The sequence below is a fragment of the Clarias gariepinus genome, chromosome 12, assembly GCF_024256425.1.
Source record: "Clarias gariepinus isolate MV-2021 ecotype Netherlands chromosome 12, CGAR_prim_01v2, whole genome shotgun sequence".
Lineage (NCBI taxonomy): Eukaryota > Metazoa > Chordata > Actinopteri > Siluriformes > Clariidae > Clarias > Clarias gariepinus.
Genome location: NC_071111.1, coordinates 28,288,477 through 28,304,659, shown reverse-complemented (window position 1 = coordinate 28,304,659; position 16,183 = coordinate 28,288,477). Strand labels below are relative to the sequence as shown.

At 40.3% G+C, this 16,183-nt stretch overlaps 1 protein-coding gene across 3 annotated transcripts in view; it reads left to right on the top strand.

The window, feature by feature from the left end:
* The window catches only part of LOC128534532 (NACHT, LRR and PYD domains-containing protein 12-like), a 68,114-nt gene that overhangs the window by 18,638 nt on the left and 33,293 nt on the right, over window positions 1–16,183 (top strand). For all 3 annotated transcript variants that reach the window (XM_053508995.1, XM_053508997.1, XM_053508996.1), the window contains 3 exons: window positions 5,181–5,231; window positions 5,458–7,248; window positions 15,373–15,561. In XM_053508995.1, the coding sequence (XP_053364970.1) occupies window positions 5,181–5,231; window positions 5,458–7,248; window positions 15,373–15,561 (2,031 nt within the window). The remainder of the gene's footprint in view (window positions 1–5,180; window positions 5,232–5,457; window positions 7,249–15,372; window positions 15,562–16,183) is intronic.

The following is a 16,183-nucleotide window of genomic DNA, read 5'->3' as shown; positions in this document are numbered from 1 at the left end:
ACGGTTGTGTATGACAGTACCTCCCTGTCCAGGACTGACTTCTGATGGTCCTGGGGTGGAGGATACCCGACGACGGTAATCCCTGATGAGCTCGGGGTCGAGGATGAACCGGGCCGGAACCCAAGACCGCTCCTCCGGACCGTAGCCCTCCCACTCGACCAGGTACTGGGTGCCCCGGCCCCTAGGTCGCGAATCGAGGATCTGGCGCACGGTGTAAGCAGGGCCACCGTCAATGATTCGGGGAGGAGGAGCAGGGGGAGAGGGTGGAATCATAGGTGAAGTGGTGAAGGGTTTCAGTTGTGAGGTGTGAAAAAACGGATGGATTCGGAGCGCCGCAGGCAGCTGGAGCCGGTAGGTGACAGGAATAATCTGGAGGGTGATGCGATATGGGCCGATGAATCGGGGTGAAAGTTTCCATGCCTCTGTATGGAGATGAAGATTTTTCGTCGGTAATCGTCCCGAAGGGTGTTGATGGCGATGTTGAATGGTGTAGCGAGCGTTGGCCTGTTGGATGGCGTGGTTGCCTTGGCGCCACAGCCGCCGACACCGGCGGACTAACTGTTGGGCCGACGGTACATCAACCTCTGGTTCCTGGTGTTCAAACATGGAAGGTTGGAAACCGTGGCATACCTCAAATGGACTTAGGTAGCTGACGAGATATGGAGGTTGTGTGACAGCTCTGCCCAAATGAGATAGCGGGCCCAGGAGCGCTGGCGTTCGGCGATGAAGCATCTCAGGTAGCGCTCCAGTTGTTGGTTGGTCCGCTCCGTCTAACCGTTAGTCTGAGGATGGTATCTAGAAGATAGACTGCAGGTTGAATCGATCAGACGGCAGAAGGCCTTCCAGAACTGGGCAATGAACTAGGGCCCCCTGTCTGAGATGATGGCCTTCGGGAACCCATGCAGACAGACTACATGTTCTAGTATCAGTTCGGCTGTTTTTTTGCACCTGAAATGTTGGAAGGCGGCGGGGGCGTTGCAGAGGCCGAAAGGGATCACCAGGCTCTCGTAGTGTCCGTTGGGGGTGATAAAAACCGTCTTCCACTCATCATCCTCTCTGATGCGCACCAAGTTGTAGGCGCTCCGAAGGTCCAACTTGATGAAAATGGTGGCACCAGAGAGGGTGTCCAGGGCTGAGTTGGTAAGAGGCAATAGATAACGATTCTTTATGGTGATGTTGTTGAGCCCCCAATAGTCGACACAGGGGCGAAGTTCCCCGCCTTTTTTCTTCTCGAAGAAGAACCCCGCGGCAGCAGGCGAGGAGGAGGGTCGGATGGTACCCTGGCCTCGGACTCCCTAGAACATGTTCCAGCCGATGCCTGTAGGCAGAGTTCGGTGCAGGTCGGCCCCCATTGTAAGATTTGGTTCTGTGTCCAGGAGATAAGGGGGTCGTGTTGTAGTAACCAAGGGTGCCCGAGAATGAGGGGAGGTGATGAGATGGAGGTGAGGTGAAACTGGACTTGCTCTTGGTGCCGGTCGATGATTAGGGTGATGGGTTGAGTTTGACTGGTGATGGGACTGGATGAGAGGGGCCGACCGTCTACAGAGGTAATCCGAACAGGTTGGGATAACGCCTCGGTCTTTACCCCCATTTCTTTGGCAAAGGTAGAGTCAATGAAGTTACCTGCGGCACCAGAATCGATGAACGCGGTACTTCTGACCCGTTTGTGGCCAAATTGGAGGGTTACCTGAACCGTGAGACGAGAGATGGTGTCGGTGGTCGTGGAGGAGAGTTGGAGGAGGCCCGGTGAGTCTTTCTCCCTCCTCACCGGGCCTGAGCGTTTCCCGGACGAAGGGGCAGATTGCTCGGTGGTGCGCCGCCTACCCACAATAGGCGCACATCCCCTCCCGGAAGCGGCGTTCATGCTCTGCCACGGTTTTTTCACGCTTTGCATGGCTTTCCCGGCTCCGGTGTCAACCACGGCAGAAGGTGGAGATCCGACATCTCCGTGGGTGGTGTACAGGTCCTTCTCAAAAAATTAGCATATTGTGATAAATTTCATTAATTTTTGTAATGTACTGATAAACATTAGACTTTCATATATTTTAGATTAATTACACACAACTGAAGTAGTTCAAGCCTTTTAATTATTATATTATTGATGATTTTGGCATACAGCTCAAGAAAACCCAAAATTCCTATCTCAAAAAATTAGCATATCATCGGTAGCGAGCTCTCCGTTTAGCTGATTGATTAGCTTGGCGTGCTGATCTACCACGTCCCAAAGGCGCGCATAATCCGCTGGGTATACCGCTTTTGGCTCAGTCATTCTGTCACAAACTAACCGGGATGATCGGAAGACTTTAGCACTAGCGGTTAGCCCTTTGTAGCATGGATGGTAAAACCAAACGCGGAAGTAAGCGAGTAGGCAGGATAACCACGCGATTTTATCTAAGGACTCTCACACAAGGGGGGCAAGGGAAAAACTCAAATTTAACCCGCGTCCTATAAACACACACTCGAATCAGAAGGCAAACCCAAGAAAATGAGTACTCACGATTTGGCAGACGGACAATCTGGACCAACATGGGCGAAACTCAATAACTGAGCGAGTGTGAAGCGCCAGCTTGTCTTCTTTTAAGCTTCCTGTTTCGCGACCGTACTACTTCCGGGTCCTAGTGCCGGTCGCGGAACGGGTGTGTGTGACAAAACTAGTATGAAAATCTATTTCAGTATCCAAAAGCAACTTATTCGACATGTTATAACCACTGAAAGTGATCGACATAGACAACTAGCTTATTCACTATTTGGTCGGTTGTTCGTGTGAAGCCTGCGACTATTAGTTCTTCTCTTATTTTTTCATACACTTTTTTTTTTCTTAAAACACTTTCCAAACAAAAAGCACTTTTGTTTCGTCCACGCTACACATTAACGGACTTTGGGTCTCCGCCACGCTCCCTATAACTCCGCCCACCGCTCGTGACGTCACGGGTTCTCGCGACTACACGGGTCCTCGCGACTAGACCAGCAGAGTTTAGGGGACGGTTCGGTGCTCATTTTTTTCTGTGGAAAAGCGCGGCACTGGTTCCAAAATTGGGAACCGGCACGGAACCGGCACGGGAACCAGTGAAAAAGGGGTACAATTTGCCACTGTTGGGCCCTTGAGGAAGGCCCTTAACCTTATCTGCTACAGGGGCACTGTACAGTAGCCATGACACTGCGCTCTGGCCCCAGCTATGCTGGAATAAGCAATGAAAGAATTTAACTAGACAGTAATGTATATGTGACAAATAAACACTATATTAAAAAAAAAAAACCCGCCTCGATGTAAAAACAAAAGTTTAGTAACAATTTGCACAGCTTTTTAAAGTTTACTTACATGTGTACTCAGTTTAAAAACTTATGTTGACTCAAATATTTAAGTCAGCTCAAGTAGCATTGGTTGTCGGCTCAATTAATTATATTTCTCTAGGGTTGACTTAGCCCAACTTTTCATCTATTCAAATAGGTAAGTTGGTGGACATTGTAACCCATTGATGTAGTTGATTCAAGTGATTGTTTTCTATAAAAACAAGTTAACCTAATACCCCAACAATTAAAATACACAAACATTACTTTTTCCTTTATATAAAAACCTTTATTCTTCCAAAATTAGTCAAAGTTAAAACAGTGATCTTCATAATACAAGAAACTACAGGTTCTATTTTGCTTAAAGATCAATAAAATACCTGGATAACACCAGATGCTTATCAGTATCTTACTGATTCTATATTATAATCTGAGTCAGGCACAAAAAAAGAGTTTATAGCAACAGGAGTCTAAGTCTCTCCAAGGCCAATAAAAATCATTTGGATTGGTTCATATGTGTATGTCCAGTTCTTATGGAATTCTTTGTTCAGATCACAGACCTGACCAAACACCACTCCTAATGCTGCTGCATAGTCATCCAGACCCTCAAATACTAGAACACCACAGCAACTTCATCAGCTTTTTCACACTCCTCCAGTGGCTCCAAAAGGCTATCCATCACTCAATATTTAGTTATGGTGAAATTAATAAGGCTATATATCACCAGAGTGTGTAAAACACTGTTTTGGTTTGATATTTTCAAGAGTTTTACTTTGTCCCTGTTGTCTTAACAAATTCGCTCTAAGAAGTTCGACCAACAATACAATATGTATACATTCAATATTTATCTAGTTGGAGTTTTTGAAGTAAAGGTTTACCTTAAAATATAAAAGAAATAATTTCACCAGAGATTTTACTATTAATGAAAATCTAACCGTCAATAATGCAAATAACAATCAAATCATCAAATAATCTTATTGAAAAGTAAACTTAAGTTATTGTTAAATTAGCAAGTTAGATAAAACAGTAATTGTGTATATAAAGGACTGGCTATAATGTATTAAAGTACACTCCAGGGAAAGGGAACAGAGTCAGTAGCATCCAGCTGTATCTCCATGAAAAGTGATCAGTCCATAAAGATTCTTATTAATTTTAAAGATAGTGACCCCTTACCCGTAGTCAGGTGGTAACATCATCTCTCTGTTTAAAATTAATGAAATAAATGTTTATCTTTGTAAAGTGTTAGTATGCAAATACTTGTTTGGTCACTGCTAGAGCACCACTTAGCATTGCTTGGTCAATGACAGGATATGAAAGCATGAGAATCTTCTTGAGTTACACAGGAAATGCAACTTATTTAGTTGTTACGAAATTTATTTTAAGAACAGAACAATAACAAAAAAATCTGGATTTTTAAACAAATCAATTGGAAAGCTGATCAGATACAGAGTATTTATCTTTCTGTTTTTCCACACATTTCTAAACTTTCAAAATGTTTCTGTACAGGGTGATGCAATTTTTTCTGAATTGAGTATGGAAACCTTTAAGCTCAGAGTTACATGATTAGCCTTAATGTTTCACTTTTTTCACTTGCAGACAGTAGATTTTAAATGTCACCAATGTACTGGACAGCATGCTAATTTCCACTGCTTGGCTGTATTCTGTTAGATTACCTATCCTTAAGGGTCCTTTCATTCTTGCTAATAGCCTACTTACAGATTTGGATCTCAGCAATTAAGGACGTTGGCTTAAGTAGATAGATGGACTAATGCATTTTTCTGCTGTTTTATTATCTTTCTTTGTCACATTGTATTCAGTCCCTATAAAATAAAAAGTAAAGATAAAACGGGTGATGAACGTTATCACATTTTACAGCTACTTTCTGTTTACAGTGTTCTACAGAAGGCAGAAGACGGAATAGAAAAGAACATCAACGCTACAGGGTAAGATCAAAACCAACATTACTGTGAGACTCATACACTGGTCTTATAAACCTGCTGTTATTAACAAACAGCATGAATAGATATGTTACATACAGTACAGTAGAATAAAAAAAAAAACACAGAACATTATAAATAACTATCTGATAAAGTCTAATAATCAGATCCTATGCCTCACCATATCTTTCTTCCTTCCTTCTGGACATCTTTATTCTTCACCATCTTACAGGCATGACCCAGAATCTGCTGCTGTAAATGAAATCCAGACAAAGTTCAAATTAAATCTGAAGAAGTTGTTTCAATGGTTAAATGGAGTGATAATAAACTTTGAAAACAGAACACTCTTGAATGATATCTACACAGAGCTCTATATCACAGAAGGAGACAGTGGAGACATCATTAAAGAACATGAGGTGAGACAGATTGAGACAATATCTAGGAGAACAACAGGGGAAACACCAATTAAATACAACGACATTTTTAAGCCATTATTTGAACAAGACAAACCCATCAGAACTGTGCTGACAAAGGGAGTCGCTGGCATTGGAAAAACAGTTACTGTGCAGAAGTTTATTCTGGACTGGGTTGAAAATAAAGCAAATCAGGATGCCCACCTCATATTTCCACTTCCTTTCAGAGAGCTGAACTTGATGAAGGACCAGAGACTGAGTCTGATGGAGCTCCTTCATGTCTGTTTTAAAGAAACAGAATTGCCCAGTTTGGAAAAGGTTCTGTTCATTTTTGACGGATTGGACGAGTGTCGTTTTCTTCTAAATTTTCAGACCACATTGAGAGTGTGTGATGTAACTGAATCTGCATCAGTGCCTGTGCTGCTGGTAAACCTGATTAAAGGGAATCTGCTTCCCTCTGCTCTCATCTGGATCACCTCCCGACCAGCAGCAGCTGATCAAATCCCCTCTGAGTGTGTCGATCGAGTCACAGAGGTACGAGGGTTCAATGACCCACAGAAGGAGGAGTACTTCAGGAAGAGGATCAGTGATCAGAGCCTGGCCAATAACATCATCACACACCTGAAGTCATTAAGAAGCCTCTACATCATGTGCCACATCCCAGTCTTCTGCTGGATTTCAGCCGCTGTTCTAGAGAGAATGTTAGGTAAAGCAGAGAGTGCAGAGATCCCCAAGACTCTGACTCAAATGTACACACACTTTCTCATCATTCAGATAAACATCATAAGAGAAAAGTACTTAAAGAAGCAGGAGACTAATGAAATATTTCTTAAACTGGGACAACTGGCTTTTAAGCAGCTGCAAAAAGGGAACCTGATCTTCTATGAGGAAGACCTAAGAGAGTGTGGCATTGATGTAAGAGAAGCAGCAGTGTACTCAGGTGTGTGTACGCAGATCTTCAGAGAGGAGTTTGGGCTTCACCAGAGTAAAGTGTACTGCTTTGTTCATCTGAGTGTTCAGGAATACCTCGCAGCTCTGTATGTGCATCTGATGTTTAGGATGGAAAACAAAAATGTTCTTAAAAAGAGTCAAGCTTCAAAAAAGACAAATGAAGGAAATAGAATCAAGGAAAGGATTACAGTTTTAGATGTACATCAGTGGGCTGTAGATCAGGCTTTAGAAAGTAAGACTGGACAACTGGATGTTTTCCTTCGCTTTATTCTTGGTCTCTCAGTGAAGTCCAATCAGAAACTCTTAAAGGCCTTAGTAACACAGACAGGAAGCTGCTCCCAGCAGACAGAGAAAACGGTTCAGTACATTCATGACACGATCAATGGAGTTTTACTTCCTATAGAGAAATACATCAATCTGTTCCACTGTCTAAATGAACTGGGTGATAATTCCCTAGTGGAGGAAATCCAACACTACCTGAAATCTGGAAAAAAAAGTGAACTCTCTTCTTCACAGTGGACTGCTCTGGTGTTTGTGTTAATGACATCAGCACAGGAGCTGGAAGTGTTTGACCAGCAGAAATATACCAGTGCAGATACGATAGCAGATGTCTTTCTTCTGAAGCTGATGCCTGTAATTGCAGCATCCAGAAAAGCAATGTAAGTAAAGCTAAATACAACTGTTCTACTGTTACAGTGTTAGAAAAAGAGAAACTAAAATAATTTTCAGAAACATGTACTTTAGGATGTTTTAACTTTGACATTATTATTATTATTATTATTATTATTATTATTATAACAGATAAATAATATTGGAGGCCATGTAGTAAATGTGTAGCCATCTGATTTAATTTAATGAAAAAAAAAAAGAAGTTTATTTTATTTTATAAGTTATTATCTTATAAATACCAAAGTAATGCTTGTTTAATTTATATGGTGGCCCAGAAGGGCAAATCATCTTTCTTGTATATGTGTGTGTTTTTTTCCTTGTAAGTGTGTTTTTTGCCCTTGAAAATGGATGCTTTTTTCGTTATAAATGTCCTTTTTTCCCTTGAAAACGTGTGCTTTTTCCCTTATAAATGTGCTTTTTTCCCTTATAAATGTGCTTTTTTTTCCCTTAAAAATGTGTGCTTTTTCCCTTATAAATGTGCTTTTTTTCCCCCTATAAATGTATGCTTTTTCCTGTGTAACTGTGTGCTTTTTTCCGTGTAGCCGTCTACTCTTTCCTTTTTTCCTGTTTTCTCCTGTATTTTGCAAGCTAAAAGCTAAAGCTAATGTGCAAAGGACTATGGGAGTGGGGTCAAAATGCAACTGAACACGGAACCTTTCTGGATATCAGCTCCAGGACTCAACATCATGGAGTATACAGTGAATTATAGCGTGATAACTTTATAATTTTCACTAAATTTTCAACTGCACACACTTACCAGGTAATGTTTGATATATAAAATTAATCAGATGTTACTGTTTTAGGCACTAATGATAACTTTGTAGCAGTGTTAATACTATTAGAGTGTTTGGGGGAAATGCCGAGCCGAGTGTAAATGTCAGTGATTAAAAGGAATATCATCTCATTTGGACCATTAAACACTGATGTAAACCATCAGCTTCATGGGATCTCTGTAATATACATCCACATATGGATTTATAAGCAAGCTAATAGCGCTTAGCATAGGGAAACTAGCTTGTTCATTAATATATTGTAGCGTTTTACCGCCGAGAAGAGAGACGAGTTGGAGAGACGAGTGAGCTTACTTGCTGCCCAATGCAACGGCTGTACATGGGCCCACCCAGTGAGACATAAGCTTGTCCGAAAGCCCCCTCTTCCTTGCGGAGGAACACACTCATACCTGCTCTCCAGCAGCAAAATCTCGCCCCTGGCTGTGAGTGTTAACGCCCATTCGCCCAATAGGTGCCCCCACCTTCTGCTTGCCGATAAGCGGTTCACGATTCAGCTGTGACACCGGCGAAGCAACTGCGGGTGACGCTCTGGGTGATGCGGTAACTCGGCTGCACGCTGGCTCGGACGGCTGATCGCCGGAAAGCCTGGAGGGCTGCACGGGGAGAATGTTCGGCGTCGAGGGTTCTACCTCTCCACGGTGCTCCACTTGCCCGCAGTACCGACCACGCGCTTTGCTGCGCGGCCGTCGGGATGACGCGCTGGCGTTAGCGTGTAGGTTTCCCGCTCGGTCTGCTACTGGAAGTTCCGCCCCCCGGGTGTGTGCTACTAACCTGTCCGGCTGTGGTTTGGGTCCTAGCAACCTGGCTACCCCGAAGTGACCACGCAGAGTTCCGCTAGACAAATTCAGCACCGCACCCCATCTCTCCAGAATGTCCAAACCCAAAACGCAGTCCTCCTCGACATTCCCCACAACGAACCCATGTGAATAAGTTCGCTTACCCACTTGGACTCGCACCGTGCGACACGCCCGTACCTTTACGTAGTCCCCAGCAACGGTGCGGATGTTGAAGGCGGGATCTGCAAACACGCTTGCTTTGCCCTAGTAATCCAGAGCGCAGCAGCGAACCAGTGGAGCCGGTGTCCACGAGCGCCCGCAGTAAGACGTCGTCCAGCACACAGTCGACATAAATCCCAGTGCAGCTTTTCAAATGCCCTCCCCCCGCCCCGGCGCTAATTTAGCGGCTGCTAATGTACGCTGTCCCTCAGGCCTGAAAACGTTGCAGCGGTAGTCCCGAGGTCCTGTGCCTCGGCATCGCCGCGAAACCTTGGAGACTTGCTCGTTGTCTAGCCGCAACAGGTAGCCCTGTCCCCGGCTAGGTTCACCTACCGAGCTGTGGGCGGTTGCTCGGCTCTTTCGCCGTGATGTACCGCCAATATGGGCTCAGCGCGCTTGGCCTCGCACAGCTGCAGGTCGCCTCGCCGGCTAACGGCGCACGGAGCTTTATCTTGCTCCGGTGCTTGCGCAGCGTCGGCCTCCGCCCCGAGATCCAGTGCCGGGATTTTCCTCTCGCCGTTCCGCGTTGGTTGCCGTGGTGTGCTTGCACTAGCTCCGTCGGGAAAGCGCTTCTTCTTTCCGAGTAGTCGCTCCGCTACTCGGCGGCCCGCTTGAATTTTTTGAAATTCCTCCGATGTGCGCTCCATCCCACTTCTGACACCAATGTAGCGTTTTACCGCCGAGAAGGATGTTGGAGAGACGAGTGAGCTTACTTGCTGCCCAATGCAATGGCTGGGAGTACTTTATTTCACACACGCAGTCATACAATAGCAAGAGCAGCACATTCACACAAAGCCTCCCTCCAATTTAGCCTAAGCATGAACCGGAGCACATTCCACACAAACAGGGCCGAAGCCACTAACCCAAACACCCAATTAAATGAAAACAAAAAGTTTTACTTTTTGAATAACATAAAAATTAATTTTTGGAAATGCACTATAAGTAAATGTATGCAGAGGTGTTTGTTTTACAGTTGGAGGAGTCCTTCGCTGTAAAATGTTTAAGAACCTCTGTTTTAACTGCTGAACATATGGGATTAATGTATTCATAAATATTATGGAATATGTTGTTTGAACTGAAACAGAGATGTCACTAATATCTCCAAGGCAGCATGCTTTAGTTAGCAGAAAAACATTATTGATGCTAAAATCACATACTGTATATAAGCCTGTACCCTCACACAGAGTGGAGTAACATCTGATTCTATTCAGTGTCATTTGCAGCAATGCTTTACATGCACTTTAACTGTTTTGCTAAATAATAAGCAAACTAAAAATAAATACTTAACTATAAATTATATTAAAGACTTTATTTACAAATTAATAAAATACATGTATGTATTGGTGGTGCAAGAAGGCAGAGCATCAAGGGGCCGTCCTCTCCACGACAATCTACAACAGGGGAAAAATAAAGACATGTTAAAATAAGTGTCTAGTAAAAAGACTTCATGGTGTTACTATGCAGCTTCATGGCATCTCTGTTATATACATCCACATATGGATTTATAAGCAAGTTAATATCACTTCATGATGTTTGACATCATATGACATCAGTTTGACACACGCAGGCAGGCACGCACACAAAATTTCATAGAGTGCAAGCTTTTAGTAATGCTGTGTATTAAAACCAAATATTTGGTTTTGCTATTAAGGATTGATGCAAAATTTGGCCCCATCTCCACCATTCATTAACACACACATCATGTCCATGAAGAGAAATGTATCCCTGTCCCCTGATTAAGATGTGCTCAGTGGTGTTCTTGAAAAGAGAGGTAAATACTTCTGAGAACTCACATTCTGCTCAGGATGTAAAGCTGGTGTAGAAATCAGCTGATACACAGGCAGTTGATGATTTACACACAGTTCACTATGAGACGAAAAATACACAATCATACATATTATAAGGAGTATAAACATATTTAATAGAATAGATAGAACCTGAACAAAAGCCCCTTTTCTTGACTGTTACATACATTGTGTAAGCACATAACTAACTATTCAGAAGATCTCTAGCTATGATAAAACCACTACATTATACAGCAGTATACATTATATGGCACTCAGGAGCTCCAATAAACTACATACAACAATTCGTTAACCATCTGTAACATTTAGCACATAACAGGAGCAGCTCAGGGATAATTAGCAATAGTTGCTGCTATCTTAGCTCTTTTAGTAAGCTAGCGCTTAGCATAATTATATTAACTTGCTTATAGATTCATATTTGGACAGGCATTTTACAGAAACAATGGAGCTAACTGTTTACATCACGTATATGTGTCTAAATACACCATTAAACTAATATATATTAATGAACAAGCTAGTTTCCCCATGCTACGCGCTAGCGGTTAGCATAGTGATATTAGCTTGCTTATAAATCCATATGTGGATGTATTTTACAGAGATGCCATGGAGCTGATGGTTTACATCAGTGTTTAATGGTCCAAATGAGATGATATTCCTTTTAATCACTGACATTTACACTCGGCTTGGCATTTCCCCCAAACACTCCAATAGTATTAACACTGCTACAAAGTTATCATTAGTGCCTAAAACAGTAACATCTGATTAATTTTATATATCAAACATTACCTGGTAAGTGTGTGCAGTTAAAAATTTAGTAAAAATTATAACGTTATCACGCTATAATTCACTGTATACTCCATGATGTTGAGTCCTGGAGCTGATATCCAGAAAGGTTCCGTGTTCAGTTGCGTTTTGACCCCACTCCCATAGTGCTTTGCGCATTAGCTTTAGCTTTTAGCTTGCAAAATAAGGGAGAAAGACAGTTTTCACACAGGAAAAAAGTAGTTGCGCACAAATGGAAAAGAGCAGACGGCTACACGGGAAAAAGCACACATTTATAAGGGAAAAAAAAGCACATTTATAAGAAAAAAGAGCACACATTTTTAAGGGAAAAAAGAACATTTATAAGGGGAAAAAAGCACATTTATAAGGGAAAAAGCATACATTTTCAAGGGAAAAAAACACACATATACAGGAAAGATGATTTGCCCTTCTGGGCCACCGTAAATTTAGGATATTTGGTGCATGTTCTTACATCTTTAGTAAGTTTGGCACTTACTAAGTTGCAGTGCCACCAACAAGCTCTTCCAATTTGCACTTACAATATATTAATATAATATAGCTGCAACAAAAAATATAAGCTAACAAGTGCATTTAACATTCTCTAACAGCTAATCATTAACTAGCATTTAATGCATTTATCTAAAAAGTAGCATTTTACATAACATTACAAATAGCACAATGAGCATCTTAATGTTTTATATTTACTATGAGACACAAGGACAACAGTTTTTAAATTATTGTTGCATTAATTACAAGTAATATCAGTTTGACCTTTAAAAGGCAATGGAGAAAAAAAAGCAGCAGGACCTCATTCCACAACACTTAGATGACCTCGTTGAATGCTTTGATATACAGTAGTCCTACTGTACTTAGTCCTACCTAGTCCTGAATCGGAAAAACAGGAATTTAGGAAAAGTAGGCCATTTCTGGGGGTACAGCGATCTCTCCACTGGTACCTGCATTAAATGTCAAAGATTTCGGGCTAAAAAGTGCAATAATAATAGTAGGGGTGCCCTGGCAGCATACTACTAACTAAAACTACTACTACACAATTGAAAAAAAAAAAATATATATATATATGGGTCATTGACGGATAAGACTTTTTTTTTAAAAAAAGCCTTAAAAAAGTCATCTGGGGCGACCGTAATATATCTCAGAATTCACATTTTTATGTATCATTAAGACTAGTTGAACTCATATCAGTAAGTAGATAAACTGATGAAGAAAGATAAACCTTAGTGCCCTTTCATTTTATGAAAACCATTATTTCACAAGTTTATTCTATAATATCAGAGTCTCCTTCATTATCCAGTTAAAATAAATGTTTATCCCTATAAAAGGAATGGAAAATGGCTGAATTTAGAAAAAAAAAGATAAAATATACAAATAATTATACTTAAACAATTAACTCTATGTATATAATTGATGTATAGAATATGAAAACTACAAATATAGGACATATATCTATCATTTAAAACATTTAGCAGTGGTCGCCCCACATGATACTCGGTCGCCCCATATGATGTTTTCAAGTTTACTCAAGTATAACAGGCTAACGGTTAGCCTCAGAAACCAAACTAGCTTCTTCTAGTGACAAAGCACTATCAAATTTATCATCAAAATATAGATTTGTGGAAATTTTTTTTATAATTTACAGTTTTGGGGTGGTCGCCCCACATTATGACCAAAAGTGACTACGACATCACAGCCGTTAAAAAACAGCTTTTTCTTACTATATGAGAGAGACTGATTTACTATACAGTTGTTTCCAGGGGGTCTTTACTTGTGTCTGGCTGATGCTGTATTCCATCCTTGAGATGTTTTTTTAAAATAAAGGTCCCAAAATTGTGGTTTGTTGATGGTCGCCCCGGATAAAATGGATAGAATCAACATAATTCAACATTTGTTTGTATATCATAATAAAAATATATGAGCAAATGCTTTATAGTTTTGTCAATGGATGTAAAACATGTTTAAAATTATGCCAACTAGGAAAAGAGATATATTTAAGTTGATTTAAAGTGTTTTTAAACCAGTTGTCCTAACTAAAGTCAAGGCCGGACGGTCGCCCCATATGGTGTTTTGGCACTTCGGATAGCAGAAAAATGATGAAAAACTTAAAAATTTAGAGTGGTTTAGTAGGTAAAGAAGGTATAACAAGCAGATGAGAAATTTTTATGTATTTTTTAGTTTTTTCTGCAAAATAAAATTAACCCGGACAGAAAAAGGGGGCGTCACGTCATTGACCCATATATATAATAATACCTGGGCAAAACTGTGAAATGACTCTTTCGTACCCCACACAGTTCCCATGACATCAACATTTATATTGACGTGAATCCAGTGAGTATGCACACACACACGCGGGTGGTTTATCAGGACGTTTTTCCGTAAAGAGTACCCACACTGAGTTATGGAGACACACTTTATTCTTTGTCATAGAGATTAGTAGGTAATATTAAACTCCTCCTTGTGGCATGGGGTAAAATGTCCGTTTAGTATTAAATTAATGCTAATGAAACAGTCTAGAAATATGAAGACCGGACATTCTACAGCACTGTAAGGACAGGGTGGGAGTAGGCGGGTTCTAATTTGGACATTTAAACTTGTACACACACAGCCAATAACTATTAATTATGAGGACAATCTGGGTTTCACTGGACATCAATCACACACACAAACCTAACTAAGCCTTGATTATGAGGACAATCTGACTGCAATTGGAGAGCAAAATGTTTTAAATGTTCAAAAGAATTTGAACTACAGCGTCAACCTACATATAGTACTAAACCAAATCAGATATTCTACAATAAAAAAGTAAATTCACAAAAAAATTGTGCATCTTTTTGCTGCCACATAAACCTGCAGAACAAACACACACATTTAAGGACAGTGCTACACTGAGCTGCTGCTGTATCATGCAACATGCATACACTTGGTGCAAAATGCTAAATATTTAAAATTAGCTTTGGTGGGGAACATTAAATTTGTAAAAATCAGCAAGGTGTTCAATTTAAACAGGACCAACCAAAAGGTAAAAATATAATTCAATTAAAACCAAACCAAAACTGAAAAAGAAATTAAGTGAAAGTGACCTTCATGGGAATAAGTTGAATCAGGTGCCTTAAAGGGGTCATACAGTCCCAATTTTTCCCAAAGTTAATATGATTTTTTTAGGGTCCTAATAAAAAGTTTGTAATAAACATTAATTAAAAATTCTCAATGTTTGTGTAAAAAAACACTACTTTTACCTGGTAAAAACTAGCTCTGTTCTCAGCAACCTACTGTATTTTAGTACATGCTCCTGTAAATGCTTATGATCTCTGCTGAGCCCATTCCCCAGTTCTGTGGGGCGTGTCTTCACAACACTTATGGGGTTTAGCCACGGGAGTGTAGTCCAGTGCGGGCAATGCTTTGGACTGCATTACCCCACAAAGCATTGCCCACAAAGCAATATAATATATGCTTTTCATATATTTCTGAGCAGCTCTTATTCACTTTACACGTAATGAATCTAGAACATTTGAGCGTTTTCGTTTTTTTTTTAATTACGAAAAAAAAAATTACAATTTCACAATATTCTTATTTTCAATAAAGGTTTAATACATTAAACCTTCTCATCATATTATAATCATAATTTGCAATTTATGTTACTGTACTGTAGCCACCAGTGACTGTCAAGTAATTTTTACTAACTTTAATTAATTAGATATTAATTATGTATTATTATTTTTTTTCAGTGTCAGGTGTCATTACATTGGAGAGAAAAATTGTTCAGCTCTGGTCTCAGCACTTAACTCAAAATCCTCCAATCTGACAGAACTGCATCTGACTGTGGAGCAAATGTCTTTCGATCATCTAAGAGAAAATGGAGTAAAGACTGTCTCTGCTGTACTGGAGAATCCTCACAGTAAAGTGAAGAATGTGAGGTAAATCATCTCTTTGACAAAGTAGTCACAGTAACTATGGATGTTGCTTATCCCCTAGGATAGCCATAGTACCTCACAGCACTTTCTAAAATTTTTGTTTATTTATAAAAATGTCAGTTTTTAATAAGTGAAAATTACTAATAAAATTCTTAATAAAACTAGTCATTAGTCTAAATAAATAAAATCTTAAAACATGGAGTGAAGATTTGTGATTTCATTCAGTGAATGAGCTTAGCTCGTGATGAACTTTTGACCTTAGTCTTATATCCAGTTACCCAGAGTGCAATTTCTTTTGTAACTCATCATAAACAATATATTCATACTGTATACTGTAGATCATGAAAGCTATGATGTCTAATGGTAAACGCATGTTTGTTTCTGCTCAGTTGCCAGTTTTTCTTTTTTTTTTTATTTAATACACTGGTGGTTGAATAAACTGTAAATCCTTATACACTATCTGTCTCTATGTAATGCGCATTTATTTACAGTACTATTTATATATAGTACTATATATACTATTATATATAGTACTATACTGAGACAGAACACAGTTGAATCGTTAGTCTAAGGTTTTGTGAACTAGAATCAGGTGTTTGTGTCTGTGGATTGCTGCTTGAGTGGA